Source organism: Drosophila sulfurigaster, chromosome 3 (genome assembly GCF_023558435.1).
Source record: "Drosophila sulfurigaster albostrigata strain 15112-1811.04 chromosome 3, ASM2355843v2, whole genome shotgun sequence".
NCBI lineage: Eukaryota > Metazoa > Arthropoda > Insecta > Diptera > Drosophilidae > Drosophila > Drosophila sulfurigaster.
In genome coordinates this window covers 1,416,021-1,441,496 of record NC_084883.1, presented here as the reverse complement: position 1 = coordinate 1,441,496, position 25,476 = coordinate 1,416,021, and the positions used below count along the sequence as shown (strand labels likewise).

Sequence of the window (25,476 nt, the reverse complement as noted above, 5' to 3'; positions counted from 1 at the left end):
TGGATATTGTTATACATATGTATACTTTATTTTTTGTATTATATTTATTTTAAATACTTTTGTAATAATATTTAAGAAATACATTGAATTTTATCGAGAAAGTAATTGAATACTATTTCAGTATTATGGGGCTTGAAGACAATAGTAATATTTTTAGTATTTGAAATTTATTATTATATATGAAGAAAGTATAACTATATTCTACTATTACCTTAAAAAACTAATAAAAAATAAAAGATAATTGAATATATTTTAACAACAAAAGAATTATTGTTCTTTTGAACACAATATATAATGGTTTTGTGCCACTGTGCGGCAGAGCCAACGGCGGCAAAGTAAAATACACATGGCAGTGGCCGCTAGCGTCAAACGTTCATGAATCGCGGTCGTGTGCGGATGTCGGTCGAAGCGAGCGAATAAAATAAAAGGCGAAAGGAGGAGACGAGAGAGAGAGAGAGAACGTAAAAGAATCTTAAAATTGTTTTGAAAATTGAAAGAAGAAGATTATGTGAGAAATACACTCAAGAAGAAACGTATTCGTTGTTGTATTCTTATTCGTATTCGTTTTCGTATTCGTATTAGAATTCGATGTTTTGTGCATGTGAAAAGTGAAAATGAAAATGAGCATTGGGAATGGTTTTCCTTGACGTTCGGCAACGGTGTTTGTTGTAAAGCGGAAAATCAAATCAAAGAAAAAAGAAATACGAAAAGAAAGGCAATTGTGAGTGAGAAAACGGCCGTATACAAATATACATAATGTCGAAAATATAAAGCTATTTTTGGAATATATATTGGACAACGCTGCATTGGAAATAATATTTCACCGTCTCCTGCTTTAACAAAGTGAATAACCAAAATATATGCTTACGAACAAATTAATTTTAATATATCATAAGTATAATAAATTGCAACACTCTCTGAGCTGCATGTTCGCTCGGATAAACTTGAACATTTTAACACAAAAAGAAATTAAGTAAAACTCATCAAAAGTTTTTAAACGCAAACAAAGCCATGCGACGCAGAATTGAAATGTTTTCAGTGGGCCAAGAAAATTAAAGCGAAAAGAAAACGTTGAATGCAAGAAATTAATGAAAATCAACAAAAGAAACGAAATAATAAAATCTTGTAGTCCCCTTAAGAATTAATAAACAAAAAGTCACATTAATCCGATTAAATGGATATGGAACATATGATCTATAGATACTGAATATTTTTCACTGTGTCATTTATAGATTTTCTCGCTAATATAAATCCAGATAGTTTCGATGTCAACTGAATTAAAATTAAAATATTATTTAAATATTGTGTTAGCTTTGAATTTGTTCAATTGGTTTTCACTTTAAAGTGATAGTAATATTTAATGATCCGAATATCTGAATATATGTATTCAAAGATACTTTAGTATAGTATGTCATCCTTAGATTTGAAATCTAATTTAATTATAGATTCTTGAAGATTAGTTCTGCTTGTACGCTACACATTAGATGATCTGTAGATACTCTAGGTTTTCCTGATGAAGACTCTTGATATGCGAAATAATTCAGGATTATATTCTATTTGAATGTAATTTACTTGTATTTTCGGCATCAAACACTTGATGGGGTAATTGAAATTTGTTCAAATAAGAGAAGTACGCGCTAAAAATTCAATTCGTACCTCTTGAACAAAAAAGTTGATACATACCACAAAATCCACTTGGTTCTTGTTGTGGATTTGTTATTGTGTTGTGTATTTTGTATTTTGTGTTTTGTATTTGGCATTTTGTATTTGTTTTTCTGTATTCCACTCGCAGTGTTATGCGATAGGTGGTAACGTTTCGTACGAGGTATTAAATTACAAGACACCAAAGTGCGCGCGAACCAAACACGCTCACACACACACACACACTCACACACACACACAGACACACACACACATACGGACGTATATGTATGCGTATGGTATATAAATACATTGCCGTCTGCTTGCGTGCGTATCCAATGGATGCGAAACAATATGCAAAGCGTAGATACAAAGATACACATAGGCAGAAGCGGCAAGCAAAGCGTTCTCTGAAATTAAAGAAGACGCTGTAATTAATTATGGCCCAATTGGGCGGCATTTGAAGGCGTGTGTATTACGGCCAAGATAGTCAAGAGATTTGGCCCTAAACATATTTAGAAGATGCATCCCATTCAATGATTGATCGACAGCAAATGAGAAAACCGATGAGCAACCCTCCCCCTTCCAAACAGAAAACAAAAGATAATTCCGGGAAAAAACCAGCTGACCCCACACTTCCTATGCCATATAAAAGCATTAGTCTTAATTTCTGTGTATCTGGCTTCTTATTTGAATAGCTTTGCATTAGTATTTACACGTTTCGTTTAGTTTCCAATCGCCTGATTAAGTTCCCAAGAGTTCAGCAAAGAACCTATTTGGATATTAATTGTAATTATTCTCATTTATTCGATTTGCTCGTAATATCAATCGAGTATTCTAAATATTTAATGACATTTGTATTAAATATTTTCGTCTTAGGATTATATAATTATTAAGTTATATCTCTAGATGTTATTATTGTTCGAAATACATTTCATTGGTTAAGATATTATTATTAAAATAGTTCATTTGAGTTGAGTTGAATGTTTATAAAATATGTTCCTTAAAAATACAAAAAATTTATTTATTTTTATATGATAACTACAATAATCATTTAACAACGCGAATGCAATGCGAACATATATTTAACAGTTAATCATCACGTTTCAGTTGGCAGCCTGTTGAGTCCAATTGGCCATTAGCTTCCGACCCAGTTAACAATGTCAGCCAAAACGTCGCCGTCGAATTCGCGTGATGCCAACGTTGCAGCTGCTGCGGGTGTTGGGGCGTCAAATGTTGCCAGCGGCATTGTTCAGATCAAAAAGGAACTGCCCAGCGATGAGATAAAGGTAAGTTTTATGAATGAAATCAAACTCACAGTCACAGATAGAGAAACAGAAACAGAAAAGAAAGATACAAACATGCGAATTGAACACAAATTTAATGCTCGGATATAAATGCGTAATTCTCACCTTAAGCACCGACAACTTTTGGCACACACAAAACACATTTATAATTAATTGCTTCTGTCTACACATCGTATTTTTTGTTTAGTTTTTATTTCTTCTTTTTTGAATAGTATTCAATAACAAGGATACAAAAACAAAACAAAATAAAATAAAAAAGAAAGACCAAAAAATACACACATTAGCCAAAATCAAATAAGCTCAAGCAACAAATTTGTGTTGAGAGGCCAATGCAAAAATGAAAAGTAAGGAAAATAAAACAAAATACCAAAAATACAAAAGATTATTTTTCTGATTTTCGCATTGCAGCTAAATTCATGTTGTTTTTATTGTAAATTTATGGTTTATTTTTGATGATGTTCTAAAGGTTAATAACACCCACCCAAAAATGCGATTTGCCGTTGTTTTTGTTTTCAACGAGCTTCTGAAATTTAAATAAAGCACAATTATGGGGAGAAACAAGAGATTTTAATTGTTGTAAGTGTTGAAATTGCATGTTTCTTCAAATTACAAAAATGATCAAAAAGCTCTTAATATAATGACAACTTTTATTATTTATTTAAAGTGGATTTAAATAGTATTTAAAACAAATAAATCGCTTATTTCGCATTGAATATTGAGTTAGTATCAATAATAACGTTGCGTAGTTTCCCCCGAACAAATTGCACAAGAAAAGAAACAAAACAAAACACAAAACAAAAAAACACATGCAATAAACTAAATCCGAATCACAATGTGGATGCAAATGTTCGGATCCAATTGTACTTTGCATGGCGCAAGAAGCGAAGTATTTAGAAATTTCAAAATTCGCAACAATAATTGCTGTTTTGTTCAGAACTATCTATCCCTTTCTGCCCTGTTACTATTGCTGTGGTTGGCTAGTTTTATATTTCTACAACATAATTCGCAATGAGTTAGATCCTGGCGTGAGAGCGAGTGAGCGAGAGACTGAGAGAGAGAGCGGCAGCATATTTGTAAAAGGAGTTGGCATGTCAGCAAAAGCGACGGCATCTGTGTCGACGTTGAAATCTAGCAATTACGATTACGCGAACATTGTGCGAGAGTTAACTGTAAACCGAAGCACCGCTGGTAATTTTATATTGATAAATTTTTATAATCATTTTAACGAGTGAGTGAGTGAGTGAGTGAGTGAGTGAACACGAGTGCCACTGCTAGTGTGTCTGTGTGGGTGTATGTAAGTGTGTGTGTGTGTGTGTGCTTTGAGTGGGTTGCAAATAGACGCAGACTGCCTGCCTCGCTCTCAGTCTGTGTGTCTCTGCTTACCTCTTTGCCCTTGCTCTTCGTCCCCCGTTCACCGTTTGTTTGCTCAAGCTGCTTCGTTGTGTGCGAGTTTTTCGCCAAATGAGCAAAAATTAATTTAATGCCAGAGACCCACGAGAATGACAACAACACCAACAGCAGCAAAAGCAACAGCAACAGCAACAACAACAACAACAACGTTGACGGCGGTCTCACAACATTTTTGTTGCTGTTGTTGTTGTTTCTCTTGTTGTTGTAGTTGTTGCACGTGTAATCGGATCGGGAAATTGAAATTGTAGCCGTTGGCTTGCAGTTGAGCGCAATGATATTATTAAACAGAAAAATTATTATAATGAATGAGCTGCGTTGGGATTGAGTTCGGGTTTTTGGGTCTGGCGTTCCCGTTCCCGTTCACGTTCCCATTTCCATTACCGATCCCGTTGCTAAAACGTAGCTTAAAAGTTTAAAACCAAAAAATGGGAGTAGGAGATTTAAAGACAACTCTTGTTTTGCACACATCAATTTTGAGAAAATACATTAAATATACAAATATTTTGTATTTAGTAAAAATATTCAAAAGAGTACAAAACAAGAAATGCAGTTTAAAGAAATGTATTTTATAATATTTTTAATTTGAGAATTTAATTCAATTTGCTAATTAATTAGAATATATGAAATTGGTGTTATTATGTTAAATGCCATAAGAAAATAAATGGATCAAAGTAAAATTCTTTTGTTCGTAAGTCTATTAATAGAATGATTAAAATACAACAGAAAATTAAATTTATTTGCTATGAATTATTCCAAATTGTGATTAGCATTCTCTCTAAACACACTGAGCTTGTGCCTTTTATTTAAAATTGAAATCAATTTTCCATATATTAAATGATGATAAAAGCAGCAATATATTGCGGGAACAATTTAGCCACAAAGTAGGCAACACTTTATGCTTGATATCATTGATCAATTAAAAGCAACATTGAAAGTTTACCTGATTTAGCTGGAGCTAGCTTACCAGCCGTGCCCATAATTACAAAATAGCGGCAAAATTAATGGGCAGAAAAAAGACGAAAACAGAAAAGAGAAAACAAAAAACAGACAACATAATTACAATCCAACAACAGCAACATTCACGCGCCTCATGGGTGCAATTCGATAGGAGCGTGGTAAGTTGATACGCTTCAAGGTTTCCGCTTTATGACAACGACGCGACGTCGATTCAAAAAAAAAAAACCGAAGGCTGTTGAAGTCGACGCAGGATACGTGTATATTATACACAGTATTAATGTAGTGTACTCTGAGGAGAAAGAAAAAAGGCCACAGAAAGTAAGAAAAAATATTGAATTGGGAAATTTGAAGGGGTTTTCCATTCATTTTTCAGCTGAGCTGACGGCATATGAGCAAACTTATCAATTAGAGACAATGAGTGTCCTCTTAAATCGATTTAAATCGTATGAGGATACCAAAAATATCCAGATTTGTTTGTAAAATCATTGAACACCATATAATTCATTGCATACCATTTGTAGTTGTATTCTTTCATAAAGTAAAAGGATATTTTATAAGCCACCCCAAACCCCATTATTAAAAAAAAAACAAAAGGTTTTAATATTATCATAAATACAACCTGCTAAATTTAAGAGTGAAGATTACTTACATGTATATGTATATGTTATTATAGGATGTATGTACTTATAGGATGTTATTTTTAATTGGGCTAGATTAATCTGTAAGGTTGTACATTTCATAGATTTTATTGTGTCTTGAAACCGCGTGTGAGAACTAAGCGTTATTTTCTAGAGGCTATCAATAACTATGTTTTGGGATTGCCGTATCAGATTATTACTTTAACTTTGGTGGTTACTAAACTGATCTCTCAGATTCAGCTTTATTTGTATGATATTACAAGTACTTAATATACAAACACTGATCCTAGGCAATCCAATCGCAGCATCCTTGCAACTATTTATCCGCACATTCCGGTTGAGCCAGCATATAATCTTTCATGCTAGTGCAGAGTAGACGCTGACTCCGACTCCGACTCCACCAGCGAGAGCGAGTCGTATTATATTACACACATACAATGACAGCGATGGCCTAGCAGCCACTCAGGGCCAACGTCAACCCCTGGCTGTGGGGCATACAAAGTGGGTTGGGAGGGGGTGGTGGAGGCCCTAGGCACAGGCATAGCTCAAATGACGCCACAGCAGCAGAACTTTAATAACAGCGCTGCAGATTGAATTACAAACAAAATAGAATATGATAAATTCTACACGAAAGCAACAACAACAACACGAACACGAACTGCAGTTGCCCACACACACAGGCATATATGCAGAGAGTACGAGGGCGAGCCAGTGTAACATGAGGCACCCGGTGATGGTACAGCATCAGTCAGGCTCAGCTCCTACTTGGCAGGTGGCGTTAGTAAGAGCGGGATGCCAACAGCTCAAATTAAAATAACGTTAAATTAATTTGAGCGAAGAAGTGGGCGGCATTATATAGTACATCCGAAGTGTTAGTGTAAATGAATGGGAGGCGAAAGTGAGAAAGCGATATTCTACTACCTCACACTATCAACAGATGGCGCCAGAGTTTAGCTCCAGCCTTAATTTTACCGTTGTCAGATCAAGTGCAATGCGAGCTTTTGTACGCAAAGAGCTCAAAGAAATAAGTAAAAGCTCCAAAGAGCTCTTCAATAATAAAGGGAAACAGAGAAAGAAGCTTTCATTGCAGTGTTGCAATATTTTAGATGGTAAACAAAATTAAACTAATTATGAATTTATCAATTAAATAAATCAATATTTAAATATACTAAATTAGATATATAATCAAATTTATTTATAATCCAATTTCTTAATTGGTTATATCTATGTTTACTCTTTAAAAATTCAAAAAATTCAAATATAAATAATTACTTAATGAATAGACTTAGCTAAATAGTCAAGAGAGAATCTACAGCTGAAAGAAAAGTTTTCGAAAAGTGCATTAGGAATAATAGAAATGCTATATGCTAACCCAATCTTCTGGAAAGTAAAAAGGTCATTGTAATACAATCCGCATATGTGAACACATACCAACACACTTGTGGAACAAACCATATTACACTTGCACACAGAGACACATGGACATTAAAATGAAATAAAATATTAAATTGCACAACAGCAGCAACAAAATGAGGAAAAACTGAAAATTCACATAGAGAGGGAGAGCGAGAGAGAGAGAAACCCAAGTATGTCATATAAGAATTCAAAAGAAGGACGCGCGTCATTCAATCCTGAGCTATCGATATTCGATTACAACAAACTAAAAAACCAACTGACTTTGTGCACAACTCACACGAACACACACACATACACACACACACACGAACATACACTAACACGTTAAGAAAACTAGCGTAATTCTAGAATTTGTTGCTGTTGTTATTGTTGTTTGCTTTTTGGGGTGGTGCTCTTGGTGGTTGGCGTTGCCCCAAGCTTCGGCTCCCACTGCTTCTGTCTCTGTCTCTTTCTCTGTCTATATTTCTGTCTCTCTCAATCTCCGCCCCCATCTCCACTTCACGCTAGGGCCTTCTTGGTGCTCTATTGCAGTTCGTTTTAGTTTTAGTAACAGCAACAGCAACAGCAACAGAAGCAACACCACAGCTCAGTTGAGCTGAGCTGAGCTGAGTTCAGTTTACTGGGTTCAGGGTGAGTTATTATAAGCGTATTGGGTTGCCCATCGTCTCCGTCGTTAGCCATTGCCATCGTATACTTTACATTATTCTATTAGGTTTCTTTTTGAGTAACTGTAGACGTGTATTAATGCGGCCAACTCGCATAGCGAACACAGCCCAATAACACAGGCTAATACTAAACATTTCTCACTGCGGCTAAAATCAAGAATAATATACTACGACACTCTATTAAACTAGTTGCAAAATATTAGGGGAATAAAGTTAATAGACAAGAAATACTTTTGTATTTGCTTTGGCTGGCAATCGGGTGTTCTTTGTACTTTATGTTATATTTTAAACGCAGTACTATATCAATATACCAAATATAGCCTTGGGCATATATAAGTATTTTTGTGGAATGATAATTTGATATATTTTAAAAATAATACCACACTGTTTTTGTCTTATTCGAAATTGGTTGCAGGGATCTCACAGTCATGTTTGAGAAAAGTAGAGATATGTAAGCTACATCTTAGCATTGATTTTCTAAGTGTATTTTACTAAATATAAATTATATATTTACAAAACTGAAATCATTATAATACAATACTATAGGTAATACAATAGTCAATACTTTTATTATGGTTATTCTTGGTTGCTATTGTTGTTTAATAATTATTAATAACTACTTAATATTTTCGTTATTATTTATATATTACAACAAGTAAGAAAGCTACAGTCGAGTGTATAGTTGTTATATCGATATAGAACCACATTCAAAATATACCATAGACGTCACAATATACAGATTGTCAGCCAAAGCAACTAAGACCCCTAGTAAGTAGCCGTTTTTTATCTGATCGCAATTAAATTTTCAGGACTTATAAATACTATAGTCATAATTGTATACACCAAAATTCGCAACTCTAGCTTTAAAATTACGTTTGTTATTCGTTTTTTTTTATTTGCGAGGGCGGAAGAGGGCGTGGCAAAAATTTGAAACAAACTTGATCTGCGTGCAAACATAACAAATGCTGTCGAAAGAATTATAGCTCTACATCTTATAGTCTCTGAGATCCAGTATTTCATACGGACAGACGGACAGACGGACATGGCTAGATCGTCTCGGCTGTTGACGCTGATCAAGAATATATATACTTTATAGGGTCGCCTATTTCTACCTGCTACATACATTTCTTGCCGGCTCGAAGTTATAATAACCTTCTACCCTATGGGTAGCGGGTATAAAAGGATTTTACAAATCAACTGTAGTAGTATTTTTTTTGTATATTTTAAAAATAATACCGCAATATTTTTCTTTTATTCAAAATGGGTAGTGGGTATCTCACAGTCGAGCACACTAGTTCTGATGGCATTCGGATTGGCTCTCGAAATGAAAATTGGCAGAAGGAACTGGGCAACATACTCGAACACTTGCATGCTCGCGCATTCGCAGAGTCAACAACTAAACTCAACTCAACTCCATTCGATTCAACTCAGCTGAGCTGAGCTCAGTTCATTACGATTCATAATAAAAAACGAAAATTTGATCTGTTTTTGTAAGTTGAGATTTTTGCGAAATGCAGAGAGAGTGACAGACAGACAGACAGAAAGACAGATATAAGTGGGGAGTGAGTATCGAGAACGTTTGCAATTGCCAACTGTATCTGGCAGATACTTTCGAGTAATTATTACGAAAATATGATGAGGAAATGCTAAGGGAATGGTTATGGAAATGGGATGGCAGAGTTGGCGCATAAACGAGTAGACAGCAAACATGCCAGACAAGTCGCAACTCCATCACAACAACGACAACAGCAAATGGCATAGAATTTCATTTTTTAATTAATTGATTTTTATTCGCATTTCGGTTTAGAATTTCAGCGCTTGCAATGAGCGCGAGTTTAAATGTCGTCGTCGTCGTCGTCGTCGATGTTGTTGTTGTTGTTGTCGTCATCAGCGACGGAGGCTGCCAAGCTCCCCTTCTACCCCTTCTTGCTGTGGCCCCTTTTATTCCCCTTCTCAGTTGTAACTGAACGAACGCACAAATCAGAAATTAAAAACCAAACATAAATTAACAGTCAAATGATATTAAAAACCCAGCGACAGAGACAGCAATAGACAATAGAGACAGAGAGAGCGAGAGAAAGAGAGAGCGAGAGAGAGAGAGAGAGAGAGTGAGATCAAGAGAATATGAAAAGGTAGAGCTAACAGCAATGCGCCTCCGATTATCGCACAGTTGGACTTGGACTGTGCTGTGAGTGGCTGCAAAAACTGAACTTGAGCCAGGCGTGCGGCTCCCCCTCTCTGTTCCCCTCTCGGTCCGCCCCCTTTCCGCATCATTCGACCCCAGAAGCCGACGAGGTCGCACCTGAGGCGTGTAATCGATACGCACACAGCCATCACTAGATTTTTATCGTGCGAATTGTTAATACTCTGCCGCAAAACCTGAATGCGAATGCGAATCGACGCAAAAAAAAAGTAAAGGGAGGATGCAGCGAGCTGACACTCTTGGACGTGTGCTTATTAGACGGCTCTGCGTTTTGTCATCAAGTTGGCAGCACCGCTTAATTTAGCAGCTGCCCACTGCCCACTGCACATCGTCCAGTGTCTTGTGTCCGCATATCAGATGACAAATGCCAAGCTGTTAGTGCCGAGCATTGGCATAGATATCAAAGCTACTTTGCAGAGTGATTCATATTTACAATTCGTTTTGTTGCAGTCTTAATTGTTTTTCACAAGATCTGCCAAAATCTTGTAGTGCTCTTGTGGGGCGTGGCACGCCCACTCTTCGACAGTCGCGCATTCAGTTAGCGCATTCAAACTGTCAACGGCTGTGTCAACATCGTCCACATGTCGTATGAGTAATTTCGCATTCCTGAGAAGCACCAAAAATGTTTTCTCCGTCTCTGTGTGCGTCTGCCTCAAGTGCAGTGGCGCAGCCGAAGGGTGTCGATGGAAATGTAATCATGTAAACCTAAAATGTATCGAGTGATATTAAGAAAATACAAAACAAAGCAAAGAAGATTTGTATTTTCATTAAAAAACTTCAAATATAATATTATTAAATTATTTAAAATTCATTCCTTTTGAATATAAGACTTTACAATTATTTGCAATATTAATTTAATTTAGAAACAAAATATTAATTATACACAAATAAATTAATTAAAAAATATAATGTTGGAAAAAAAATAAGGCCAATAAACACTTTAAAGCTATTAGAGAAATACAGAAAATCATGAATTCTTTGAGAAAAGAATATTGTGTTGAAAACATTAAAACGATGAAATTTGATATAAACTTAGGTCTCCTTTCGTTGGCGAATAATTGGGAATGACCTATGAATTAAAGGTTTAAGTATAAAATAACAATACTTACCCTACTTTCAACTGCTCAAAGGCAGTTAGGAGTTCTACTTGTCTATCTGCTTTACTTTGTTTTCAATTCTAGGCGCATCCCTCTTGTCAACGCCTCTGCCACAGCTGTGTTGTCTCGTTTGACTGCAGCAACAACAAAGTCCACGACGTCGACTTTGAATATGAGAATTTCAATGTAATTTGATACGTCTTAATGCAGTTTCGTAGCCTTGTGTGAATTTTTTTCATATCCCGTACAGTTGGATCGAATCGAAATGAAACAAAACGAATCGAATAAGTGGAGAGAAGAGGAGAGGAGAGAAGAGTTGAGTTGAGGCGGCTCCAGTCCAAGCATATATCATTTTGGTTTGTTTCATATCAAGAAACAGCAACGAACAACAACATCGAGCAGATGAAGAAATACAAGAAACGAAACCCAAAAGCAAACTTTAAAACCCGCAACAGTTCTTGCAACTTCCCTCCTCACCTCCTTCGATTGATAGTCTCTGTGAAATCTGCCTCCAACTCAGGCCACATTGTTGTTTAAGTTTAAAACAGTATTATATGCAGAAAGGCACACACACACGCACACATCCATCTACTCGCTGGGCCAAAGTATACCGTATCAATGTCATGCCCAGCATCAGAGACCAAACCAGAAGTAAACAGAAAGAGAGACAGAGAGAGAGAGAGAGAGAGAGAGAGAGAGAGAGAGAGAGAGTAAAGAGAGTGAGAGCGATAAGGGGGAAAATTGCAGCTTGCGAAGCAAGGATTATGCATGCTGCCCCTTTGCCAAGTTTTTGTTCCCCTAGTAGCTCCCCCTAAACCCCTAAAGAGTCTGCCGTGGCTCCATAATGAAACTTTATTTTGTGGGCGCGTGTGTGTTAACTGATATGCTTATGCTCCATATACGCCTGCCTTTTTGAGATGTCTTTTTGTATGTGTGTGTGTGTGTGTGTGTGTATGTGTGCGTGTGCCACGAGTTTTCACAAACTTATTAATTACCAATGCTGCATAATTCAATTTCTCAAAACCTGCATAACACTTTGTGCATTTTTGCCCTTCAATTAATTAAAGCTATTTTCTTAATACGTTCATTAGTATTATAATCATATTTGGAATTATCGACTTACAAACATTCATACTGGATAATCATCTTCGAAATTTTGAAACCTACAAAATAATTCTGCTTTAGTCATAATGTTGCAAGTCTCCTCTGAATATGAATTATTAAGTTGTAAAAAGATTAAATGAAAAACGTTGTTCTTTCTTTGTTCAAAAAAGTTATTCTCAGAGCATAACAAATTTGTATTTTATATTGTCAGAAAAGTGTGTGTTTCTTTGATCTCTAAATATATACCATTTAATATCGTGTTTGAATAATCTAAATCTGCCTTAAATTTTTAACTTCTCATTTATTTTACTATTAATGAGTTTATGAAAGAGAATGCCCAATAATATTAAAATAAGTATTATTATTTTAGTCGCAGAATCCATTTAATTCTTCGCGTAACAAATGGTTGTGCAATTTTAAAAATAATACAGTTTTTATTAGGGTAATCCTAATAACAAATTAAGCGGAATATTTTGCGATATAAACTAAACGAGTCATGGTGAATATCACCTGCAGCTGTTGACCTTGCTAGTACTTGGGAATAAAAACATCCTTAATCCAACATCGATTAAGACATGTTCAACCAGTCAGTAAGGCGTTCAGCTGCCACAGTCGCAACCCTTTGTGGTTGCAGCACCGAAAAGAAGTAGCCACAATTATGCGGCTCAGTGAGCAGCACCTGCAGCGTTGACTAGGCCTGAAGTTGGAGTCAGTCAGTCAGTTAGTCTGTCGCCAAGTTGTCTCCGCATAAAGCGAGATATTGACCCAAATTGTGAGCGATGGCAATGAGGCCAGGCTAAAGCTCTGACTACAAAATAACATATTGAATAACACGAATGGGCTGAAACTGAGATTGTGTCAGCATTCGGCTGAAGTGCTGAAGTCACCTTATACCATTGGCATGCGAAAATCTTGAATCTCTAACTGAAACTGAATTTCTATCTTTTTTTTGGTTCGGTTTCTTTCCAGGAATTCGCACAGCACACGATGAACGAGCTGCTCGGCTGGTATGGCTTCGATGGCGTCGATGTGGATCGCCTGGATCTGACGGCGAAGACGTCGCGGTTGCTTCAAAGTGCCGCTGCAGCAGTCGCCACACAGCAGCATCAGCATCAGCAGCAGCAGCAGCATCAGCAACACCTCCAGCAACAACATCGCAATAGTCACTTGCGAAGCAGTCGCAGTTATCACAACAACAACAATAACAACAACAACAACAACAGCAGTAGCAGCAACAGCAACAACAACAACAACGGCAACAATAGCATCAACAGTCGCAGCAAGGGGAGCAATATAAATTGCCACAGCAACATCACAACACCCTCGGATCACGACACGCGCAGCTCACGTGAGGACGACTCCAAGAGTCCTCACTCAATTGGCAAGCCCGCCGCATCCTCGCTGATGACGTCGCATGCCGAGGAGAAAATAGGTGAGCAAGGAGATTAGAGACTTCACCTACAGATAGATATGTCCCTAGTACATAATACAAAATTCAAAGTAGAGGCTTTAGTTGGTGTCCTTGAGTGTAATTTTATAGATTGTGATGTGATTCAATCGAAAATTGTTAAAAATCATCTATTAATTATAGATTATAGACATTTCTAAACTGGGGTTACTTTACGTTCGTACGACATGGAATTAAAAAAAAATGCAATCGCCTACAGATATTTTTATTCCCGCTACCCATAGGGTATAAGGGTATTATATAATATAATATTATAACTTTGTGCCGGCAGGAAAGGTATGTAACAGGTAGAAGAAGGCATCTCCGACCGTATAAAGTATATATATTCTTGATCAGCGTCAACAGCCGAGACGATCTAGCCATTTCCGTCTGTCTATCTGTCCGTATTAACACCATTTTAAAGCTAGAGCTGCGAGTATATATAGATAAAAATTGTGAAAGTTATTAAAGAAATACTTTTGAATGGGCAAAAACGCCTACTTACTAGGTCTTAGTTGCTTTGGCCGCCAATCTGGTATATTTATGTAGTACAATATCAATATACCGACTATTGCCCTCGGATCATTTTAATATTTTTGTGGAATAATAATAAAAGTTATAATACCACTCTACCCTATAAAAAGGGCTGCTGCTGTAGAAGCGTAGTTGTCTTGATTGATAATCTGGTATATTTTGTACACTAAAGTATATTTTTAACGTAATAGTATTAGCACATTCGACTGTTGCTTTTTGTTTATTCAGTATTAGCTTTCACTTGGAATTACCTTATAAAGCATTCGAGTCCAATTAAAGTATATCTAGCGAAACTTAAATTCAAAGTTAACATTAAAATCATAAATTCAAGGATGAAATATCCAGCCGTGCACGCTGCAAGTTGCAATTTGATAAGTTCGACCTCTTCGCCATCCACCTCACTCGAGGGGGGATTAGTCGTCAGTTTTAAAAGAAATACTTTGCACACAGACAGAATTGAAACTTTGCTAACTTTGCCATCAACACTGAACACTGAATACCGAACATTGAACTGGTTTGCCAGAGTTTATGGCCGCCTGCTGCATTATCGGATAACAGATTCATTAAACCCCAAATATGGCTTGCATTTTTGTGCAAAATACCAAAAGCGATATTCGGCAATCTGCTGCCTGTCGTCCATTCTCCCCTTTCCCTTTTCCCTTTGCCCTCTTCCCTAGTTCGTTGTCAGTCATGAGATGCATTTCCTTTTTTGGTTTAAGCTTTGTTGCAATCCATAAACATGACGAGTGGGCTCTTCAATAATCTGTGCGACTAAATTTTAAACAAATATTTAAAATCTTCAATATTGCATAAAATTCATTTCAAAAATGGCAAAGCTCTTAGTCAACTTGCTTCAATAAATTCATTTAGTTGAATATGGAGTAAATATATTCTGAGAGCTGTACTTCGATACTAATTATGTACAAGGAGCTCGCTTTGCACTTTGCTAAGAATAACACTTCACTAAGAATATTACTTTAAATAATTGTGGAATATAGTTTTTAAGATTAGTATACTACGGAAAAGGGTTAAAGGCAAATTTCTCTAAGAAATCTGTTGTGGTATAGGAATTTATGTTTAAAAATGGATATGTAGATAAAAATCAAAGCGAGCAAAACCTTTTGGCAATATTGAATCGAACATAGAGAAAATAAGCGAGTAAGAAAGCCACAGTCAAGGAAGCTCGACTATGACCCGTTGAATATTTTGAAAAAGAGCATATAGTGCGGTATTATTCTTAAAATATACCATATTAATATACCACAAAAACATATAAAAAAAATGTGCAGAAGATTATATTTGGTATATAAATATATTGCAATATTCAAAATATACCATAGAGTACTAAACAGAATTTATTGTCAACCAGCTATGACAATATTGCAATTAGGGATTTTTGCCATACAAAAGTATTTACTGAATATCTTCTACAAATATGATTGGATTGCATCTAAATTTTTAGAAATCATAAATACAAGCTTCAAACTTACTCTTGTTATTCAGTTTTTTTTTTGCGATAGCGGGTATAAAAACTGGTTTTATCATCAAGGAATCGGCTTTCTACGTAATTATTTTACCGCTATAAAACTGCCTAGAAATTCTTTAATAAAAAAATAAAAATGTCTTCTTTATATAGAAAAACCTACAATTTAATGTTTGAAATTATTGGAATTATAATTAATTATAAAAATAAAAGAAAAATCTTGCCAATTATACGAAGACAGATAGTTCAAAATGAAAACTTCACTTGAGACCTATAATCGAACGGATTATAATCTTAGGCTGCCATCACAAATTAGGTATAGTCGCCAACGGTAATTTCCGATATTTTCTCAATACACATAGCAGCAGAATGTCTTGCCCAAGCAAGGAAAAGGAGTAAAATATTTGGAAGACAAGTCATATCACAGAATAACAATGCAGGCTTCAACCAATGTGAACATCGTGGCATCAAAGACTATGAAAGATAGAGCTATAATTAATTTGAGAGCACTTTTAATTCAGTATATTTAATGGATAATACCACACTGTTTTGCTATTATTGAAAACGGGTCGTGCACACTCGAGTGTAGCTTTCTTATATGTACGTATATGTTCAGTCGTTCAGAGGTATTAACATAAAATAACCCGATGCTTTGTGCTCTGTTTCTCCCGCAGACTTTAGCAACTGCTGCTGGTGCCATCGGCCAATCGCGGAGAATGCGCCCGATTATCTGACCAGCACTGATGGACCACGCTACTGCTCGGAGTCGTGTTTCACGCAGAGTCGTCGGGCGTCGTTCAAGAAGGCAAAGACCTGCGATTGGTGCAAGCATGTGCGGCATGCGGTGAGCTATGTGGACTTTCAGGACGGGGCATCGCAGCTGCAGTTCTGCTCGGAGAAGTGTCTCAATCAGTACAAGATGCAGATCTTTTGCAATGAGACGCAGGCGCATCTCGACATGAATCCGCATCTACGGGATCAGGGACTGGAGGCAGCTGCCGCTGGCGATGGCGCTGGACTTATAACCCCCGATCTCTGGCTGCGCAACTGTCGCAGTCGCTCAGCCTCGCCAGCGTCGACTATCTCGGTGTCCCCGGGACCAGGACAAGGAGCATCAACAACAGGTGGGCTCGCCTCGAAACGCAGCTCGCCCAGCCCCACACCACCGCAGCAACCAAGCAAACCTCTGATCTCAGTGGCGCCCGTGTCTAAGCTGCTGGCGCAGAAGAGTCCAGCCAGCTCCAGCGTAACTGCCTCGGCCACGACGCCTGCGCAGCAGCAGCGTCATCATGGCCATGCTGCCGCCAAGCCGGGACGTCGCAAGCGTCCGCATCGTGCCGCCGCAGCGGCAGCTGTACCCGAAACCGTCGCCAGTCTCCTCCAGAAGCAGCAGCAGCAGCAACAACAGCAGCCGGCAACGTTGAGCGCCGACTTTGCGGGCTCCAGTGTGCCGCTGCCTCCGCTTTCCCCCATGCAGGAGCAGCAGCAGCAGCAGCAGCAACAGCAACAGCAGCTGGCTCAGCATCATCAACAGCCGTTGCCACAGCAGCTGCCACAGCAATTGGGCCGTCCTCCCACCCACAGTATACCGGCTAGCTACTTTGCCACGCCCCCCAATGGAGTGCTGGGTCATCCGTTTGGTGCTCGACCCGCTCCACAGGTACCGCCGCCGCCGCATCCCTTTGTGCTGCCACCGCCAGGCATGTTGCCACGTGGCTTTGCCGCCCACTTCGGTCCTCCGCCGCCACCGCAGCATCCTCTGGCTTCAATGCAGCCACCGCTGCCGGAGCTGCAGGGTGCGCTGGGTGCCCTGCTGGGCGCTGCGCCGCCTGTGACTGTGATGGTGCCGTATCCGATCATCATACCGCTGCCGATACCCATCCCAGTGCCGCTGCCCATTGTGGACTTTTACAAGGCTCATCTGACGCCTGAGCAGCGAAAGCGTTACGATGAGGAGCGAGCCACAGGATCTGGCGTGACAGAGGAGCAGCCACAGCCACTGGACTGCAGTAAGGCCAAGTCTGAGATGGAAGAGGAGGAAGAGGAGGAGGCAAACACACAGATAGAGCAGGAGGAGGTGCGTGAACAACAGGAGGAACAGAACGAACCGGAGCTGAAATCCATACCAAAGACAATTGCTGCCAGAGTAGCGACACCATCACCGTCCACATCGCCCACCACAGACTCACCCAGCACCACGCACGAGGCGACGCACTGCATCATTGTGCACAATGTGGAGCCGGAGGCGAACAACTCAACTGTCAATGTCGGCGATGGGGAGCTGGAGAACCAGAAGCTGCCCAAGATCAAGATCACACGGCTGCAAACCAAACGCACACTAATTCAAACCAAAGAGTCGACCACGCCCCCACGCTCGATAGGAACGCCCACATCGCCGCCAGGCAGCAGCAGCAGCAGTCAGATTACAACTGCAGCTGAATGCAGTCGACCACTGCGCAAGCGAAAAAAGGATCATTGATTGTGATTTCCAGAAGATTGCGTTGCGGGAACTTGAGGAAAGCGACACACACAACAGCCACAGCAACAGCAACCATAACAATAGCAACAAGGAGCAGGAGCAGATGGAAGCGGAGGAGGAGCAAGTGTGCAATATGAACAGCAACAACAACAGTGCTAAAGCAACAAAAAAAGTAGTAGGACAGAAGAGCGTATAGTAGTAGCATTAGAAGTAGCAATTCTTATTTAATAGTAGTATATGCAATACATGCAATATTATGAATGTGTGTGCGTGCTGACTTTATTAATATTACTATGTATTACAACTATAATCATAAATACAATATGTTTAGTAGTAGCACAAAGTGCGGTCGAAATCTGAATTTAATTGAATTGAATGAATAAATTATTACATTATGTATAGATCAAATGTGATGTTATTTATTACAGAGTAAGTACTTGAATACCCATTCAAATTTAGCGCCACTTCAACAGTGGATCAACAATCCTGTTAGTTTACAGTGCCTGTCGAGTGACGAAAATATTAATAATAAGACGTCGCTGTTATTTAACATAGGCGGCGATTGACTGACAATATTATTAGCAAATTTATAGAGAATAATATATATTTTAGATTTAACGGTGCGACTTTAGTTTGCTATTATTGTCGTGATAGCCATGATAGCACCAACAATAAATTAAATTCACCTAAAAATCAAATTAAAACATTAATATTGCCAACAGCCTAATGTTAATGGAGTTGGCAATTCTGGCGCTGCTGCTAGCTGACAAAAGTTTGCTGCTCTAAAACTGCGCGCATTATTTGAAATACGAATATTTATTTAAAGAGTATTAATGCACCTAAAAAATAGTAAATGTAAAGTACACACGCGTACTTTCACAGTGGATTTTTGAGAAAGTTTTCATCGTCAACAATTCTGTATCGATTATTGCGATACGTATCCAGCTCAAATATATACTTTTTGCCGCAATCTTTCATCAGCTTCAAAATAACTGGCTTAATGTTGTCAATGCCCGCCATTCTCGCCAGTTCATTGTAGTAAACAAACTGCAAATAATAAATTATGAATAAATTTCAAAATAAATCGAATGTAGAGATTTTCGCACCTGTCGCTCGCCCATTTGATGCGCCTTCTTGCGATTGTAGAAGCCACAGTCCCAACGCTCGCCCTGCTCCTTTTCCAGTTCGGCTAACATCTCCTCCTTGTTGGGCAGTTCCCGCTGACCCGTATAGAACTTGAGGGTGAAACGCACCTGCATGTCAAAGATGTGTGTGGGTATCACATTGAACGGCAGCCCAATGAATGACATCGTTGGATGGTTAATGTTGATGCAGTGCTTCCACAGTGGCTGCACAAAGTTATCGATCACCTGGATGCCCACATCGGTGCTCAGACATGGAAAACTGTATTGATAGCCAGTGCAATACATCACATGGTCAAAAGACTCGCTGCTGCCATCCTTAAACACAGCACCATCTTTGGTGAATCTCTCCACATCCGGCTTCTGGGTCACATTGCCCATGAAGGCAGTGTTGGGCGTGGCCGCCAAGTGATGGCTCAAATACACATGTCGGGCTGCCTGGCGAATGTGATTCGTTATGTCCATGCCACTGGGGCCGGCGCCAATCACCAAAACGCTCTGATCTAAAATTAGAAGATTTCTGATTAGTCGAGAACAAATCCGCAACATCTGTTCAGCGTCTGCGTGACGTTAGTTATCAGTTATCAAATTGGCGCAAATACGCGTTCGGATTGCCCCCAATCGAATTGGCAACAAAAGCCAGCAAAGTTTCCTTAAGTGCCCAGCTGTCTTATCACTCAGATCTAGCATAGAAACACGTGCACAGCCTAAATACCTCCATAGTCAACGGACTACGAGTGTGTTCCGATTGTAGTACTATATGTCAGACAGCCGGCCGGCCCACTTAGCAGCCATCTTCAGCTTGATCTCAGTACTGGGGGTTGATAAGACTGGGTGTGATTTATTAAAAATAATAACAAAAGGGGAGCCAGTCTAGATTAGCGAGAGTAAATATATATACTCGTACCATCTATGTATATATGAAGCACTTACATCTTAACTATGATTCCGATGTCAAAATTCGTTCGCTTTGACTATACGTTACCCTAAGCCTATTTGAGGAGCGTAACTTGAGAGTTTATTATCTGATCGCATGTATGTTATATATTATATTATGATCTTATCACAAAGAGCCTTCACTTTACTTACGCCATTTATGTTTATCGATTTGAAGGGGCGAATATGTTAATTAAAGGAAAAATTTGAAATCAAAACACAAACACATAATCTTAAAAGCGATAAGAATATTTAAACTACATTTTAAAGTACAACTATGATTATCTGGTATCGCAATAGTGCTATAAATCAGGAAGTTAATTTTTTGTTTTGACTGGGAAGTTGCCTTTGAAAAACAAAATAATAAATATATTAGCATATACGTAGAAACTAAATTGCATTTAAGAGATTAAATACTTGGACAGACAGATACTATATTAAGATGTCTGAATGTATGTCTATGCAGGGTATCGTAACCGCAATGTGAAGCAGACAAACAATTCAATTTCACACGTCATTGCTTGGACGTTATATTATTATAAACCAAAATAGAGTCACTTAAAAGTGCTGATATTCACTTTTAAAACTGTTACCTTTTATAATGTCTGATAAAAGGAATAAAAATATTGTGTCTACATTTTATTAAGTATCCTCTTATAGTCTATGAGATCTAGAAGTTTTTAGGTGCTGACAGACTGATAGACAAACGTGGCTAATACAGTTTATGTTAAGCAAAATAAAGATGAAAATCAATAGACGTAAAAGTTCTATAAATATTACTGTTAGACTATTGGTTTTGAGTTTCTACCAATTGTGAGTTTTTCTACACGGATATATTTGTGACCCCTTTTGCCGTAATCGCAATGTGCAGTATGAAGACAATTAAGTCTCTGAATTTATTAGTTGAAAGTTGTGAGTATTTTTGAAAATACAATCAATATTTTAATCCACTTTAAGTGTTCAACATACGCAGATTAAGTAGTGCAAATGTACTCTTAACAGTCTTTGCGATCTAGAAGTATTCGTCCACGACTAGACAGACAGATATGACTAACATTCTTAATATATGTCATAATTTCTGCTTGTATCGTAATCGCAGTCGCAAAAGCAAAAGCAATCACAGTCGCTATCGCCATGTGAAGCAGGAAGACAGTCAAGTTTTCAACGTAATCTTCTCGCACTCACCTTTGAATTTATCTGCTTTGCGGTACAAATGGCTGTGCATTTGTTGTCCCTCGTATAGCTGCATTCCCTCGATTTTGGGCATATCCGGTTCCGTATAGTGACCATTGCAGACGTAGACGAAATCGTAATAAACCGGATCGCAGGTGTTGTTGTTGTGATCCCAAACATAGACCTGCATAAAGAGATTGCGAGCGAAGAGAGGGAGGGAGAGAGAAAAGAATCACAAGTTTTAATCACATCACAAAAGGAGGCAAACAATGTTAATGTTAATGCAATAATAATAATAATAATATTTTGTAATCGGTGATCACAACACGATCGACGTCAGCACTTACCTCCCAATCATTTTGGCGGGGTCGCACTCTGATGACCTCGTGCTGCAGCTTGATGTGTGGATGCAGCTTGAAGTGATCGGCATAGGAGCGCAGAAAGTTGAGCACTTGGTGTGATGTGATGAACGATTCCTCGATCTCAGTGGGATAGTGATAATCAGGATATCCCATCACTTCCTTGGGTAAATTTGTGCTGCAATTAATTCAAGATTCAAAATTTCAAATTCGAATATGATGATAATGATGATGAACCTACCGCAATCCCTGATACATGCTGCTGTGCACCTCATCATACTTATTCTTGGGCATCTCCTCGGAGAATATCCAAGTGCCACCCACCTCGCTGCCCCGCTCATAGGCCACCGCCTCCAGACCTTCTTGCAGGGAGTTCTTCAGGGCGCATAATCCCGCAGTGCCAGCTAAAATTTGAATATATTCCAGATATAATTCCAAAGACTTCTAGATCTTAGGATATTACCTCCTATCACGCATACGCGACGCTTCTGGTGTATTGGAGTTTTATGCATTTTAATTAATTGTACGACTTTGCTTCACGCTTTTATGGCTTTGATTGCTCCGATGTGTCTCTGTTGCTTGCTGAGCGACCAGTGACTAGCTCCACTGGCTACCGCTTGCATTTGTTCGCACGTCCATAGAGCATGTTGCCTTGTGCCCTACACACTTGGACGCCTTGGCTGTCTCTTCAGTTCACAGATACAGTTTGCAATCTACAACAAAATATAAAGCAAGATTGCTACGAAATGAACTCCATGGCAATTATTTAATTTAGTCTTACATATTACTATTAGTTTACTTTACTTTTTCATTTCTCTACGCTGCCCCTCATGTTAATTGTAGACTGTAGCGCATTGGCAAGTCGTCTCTCCAAGTGTTTTGCGCAGCTGTAAGCACTTATCAGCAAGTCACATAACAGAAACGTCTGCGCTGAAGTCGACTGCGACTGCGACGGCGGCGGCGACGCCGCTGTCAACGAAAGTGCTGCTTCACAACAATGTATGGAAATCCGTGACGAACATATGGGAGACAATTAGTTGTTTGGCAATCGAATCGATGTCTCCAAACTGATAGTTTTAAGCAGTCTAGCCACTTCTGGAGACCACGGAGATATCTCTGCTCAACAAATGGCGAACTTAATTGCGTTTCATCTATCTACATACATATGTGCATATGTATATACAAAATATATTTATTCTGTCACTGTGTCATTTCAGTTTATTAGCCCATTTAAAATAAATAATCAGCTGGAAAGCAAAGATCTGTTGTAATTGTGTTTACTTGCACATTACGCATTGCCATTCATGTAAATATAATTACAGAATGTGAGCGAGGAAATGTGAAGAAAGTTTAATTAGCACATTTATCCACAAATAATTAATTGAGGGGAATACTTACACATGTATTATTGTCCCTTGGTACTAAGTGTGTCAGCTGATGGGAGTGGGGAAGCCAAAGCAATCGATTTGATAAAAATGATAATAAGTACTTGTTGCGTCCCAACAAATACGAATACACTTCAAAAAAAAGACTGTTTAGGAATTGCGCTTTCTAGAGTACTCAAGCAATCAGCTGCTATGAACAGACTCTGTAAACATTTTGGGCGCTCTTAACTGTTAACAGTGCTGGTAATAAATGTACCATGTTCGTTAAATGTAGCAAAAGCAAATGTACCAATTCGGCAGAAAGCGGAGCAACATAACACGCCATGTTAACATTTGCTTATGTTATCAGCAGTAAGCTGCACCAAAATGTTTGCTGGGTTGATGCAGGTTGTTGTACAATCTTTAATGATAACAGCGCAGTCATACTAAATATTGCCAGACATACAGCTTAGTTTTTTTTATTAGAATAACAAAAGAGGGGCAAAACAACGTTTATGATTGCGTGACTGCCAGATGGATGCTACAAAAAGTCTCGGAACTACACATAAGTATAATAATTTCAAATAAATGCAACAATTCAATTCTTCGATTTGATAGAATCAATCAGCTTTATACAACTATTGAGGAGCTTCATTCGCTTCAATTACAATTTGCCAGTCAGTTCGGGCACAGCCTTGAACAGATCTGCGACTAGACCAATATCGGCCACCTGGAAAATGGGTGCCTCCGGATCCTTGTTGATGGCCACAATGGTCTTGGAGTCCTTCATGCCAGCCAAGTGCTGAATAGCTCCAGAGATGCCCACGGCAATGTATAGCTCGGGTGCAACAATCTTTCCAGTCTGACCGATCTGCAGATCGTTGGGTACGAAGCCGGCATCGACGGCAGCACGTGAAGCGCCGACCGCAGCATTGAATTTATCAGCCAGATCGTAAAGCAGCTTGAAGTTATCACCGGACTTCAGGCCACGTCCGCCAGAGACAATCACCTTGGCACCCGTCAGCTCGGGACGATCAGACTTGGTCAGCTCCTGGGATACGAATTCTGACAAGCTACTGGCATAGTCGCCAGCTGGAGCTTGCTCAACAGCGCCGCTGCCGCCGCTTGTAGCAGCTGGTGGGAAATTCGTGCCACGCACTGTGATAACCTTCACAGCATCCTTGGACTTGAGCGTGAGGATTGCGTTACCGGCGTAGATGGTGCGCACAAAGGTGTCCTCCGACTTGACATCAATGATCTCTGAGATGGGCGATACATCCAGCTTGGCGGCGACGCGTGGCAAAACGTTCTTGCCAAAAGCAGATGCACCTGCTAAAATGTGCGTAAACTTGAACTGCGATTGGGCGGCGAGGACGAGAGGTGTCAGAGATTCGGCGGTGAAGCCTTTGAAGGCAGCATTCTCGGCCACCAAAACCTTGGTCACGCCCTCCACTTTGGCCACAGCCTCCGATGCCTAGAGAAATGTGATGAATTCAGTTGATTATGCAAACAATTTAAACAACAACAAAACTTACGGGTCCACATTTTGTGCCTGCTACGAGAACTGTGACGTCACCGCCGATCTTCTTGGCCGCTGAGATGGTGTTAAGTGTGAGGGGATTGAGCGTCTCGTTATTGTGCTCCGCCACGACCAATGTGCTCTTGCAGCGCTGCAACTGTGTTGTGCATTCGCAAACAAAAGAAGTTATTTAATAAGTTTGTTCCCTTGAAGTGATCGTGCGCCATTTTCTTTTAATTATAATCAATCAAAATACTTACAAAACTGCTGCGCACTAAATTGCGTGTGTTGCTGGCAAACATCTTGAGTTTTCCTATAGCTTTAGCTAAATAGAAATATATAAATAATCATGAGTGATTTTAATTAATATAAATTAACTTTAAGTACCTGCTCTTCTACGGTGGCGCAGAAAGTCCAAAAGTCGCTTTTACAGCTGTTGTCGGAGATGAAGAAATATCGTTGCCATTATCGATGTATCGATGCTTTTGATATTATTTAAATACTAAATATTCATATTATTTGTGTATCCTAATAATAATAATAAAAAAAGTTGTATTGAATTCAGACGAATTGAGATGAAGAAACTGTTTATGACACTTTTG

The 25,476-nt window shown here is 38.9% G+C and overlaps 3 protein-coding genes across 3 annotated transcripts; 1 reads left to right on the top strand and 2 right to left on the bottom strand.

The window, feature by feature from the left end:
• Positions 1-379: 379 nt before the first annotated feature.
• LOC133840522 (sine oculis-binding protein homolog B) lies at positions 380-18,775 on the top strand. Its single transcript, XM_062272397.1, is given in 5 exon segments — positions 380-843; positions 2,752-2,930; positions 13,408-13,870; positions 16,577-18,366; positions 18,368-18,775. Coding segments are annotated over 4 exon segments (2,592 nt in total). The 5' UTR covers positions 380-843; positions 2,752-2,801; the 3' UTR covers positions 18,578-18,775.
• Positions 18,776-19,178: 403 nt separating this feature from the next.
• Positions 19,179-22,678, bottom strand: LOC133840523 (senecionine N-oxygenase). The gene is made up of 6 exons (XM_062272398.1): positions 22,455-22,678; positions 22,233-22,395; positions 21,980-22,169; positions 21,645-21,816; positions 19,488-20,026; positions 19,179-19,428 (listed from the first exon to the last, which is right to left on the bottom strand). The coding sequence occupies exons 1-6, from the start codon at positions 22,501-22,503 to the stop codon at positions 19,258-19,260; spliced, it is 1,284 nt and encodes a 427-aa protein (XP_062128382.1). The 5' UTR covers positions 22,504-22,678; the 3' UTR covers positions 19,179-19,257.
• A 1,120-nt stretch (positions 22,679-23,798) lies between these two features.
• LOC133840525 (electron transfer flavoprotein subunit alpha, mitochondrial) lies at positions 23,799-25,324 on the bottom strand. The gene is made up of 4 exons (XM_062272402.1): positions 25,262-25,324; positions 25,135-25,199; positions 24,891-25,031; positions 23,799-24,829 (listed from the first exon to the last, which is right to left on the bottom strand). Exons 2-4 carry the CDS (start codon positions 25,174-25,176, stop codon positions 24,020-24,022), a joined length of 993 nt encoding a protein of 330 aa, XP_062128386.1. The 5' UTR covers positions 25,177-25,199; positions 25,262-25,324; the 3' UTR covers positions 23,799-24,019.
• Between the last annotated feature and the right edge of the window lie 152 nt (positions 25,325-25,476).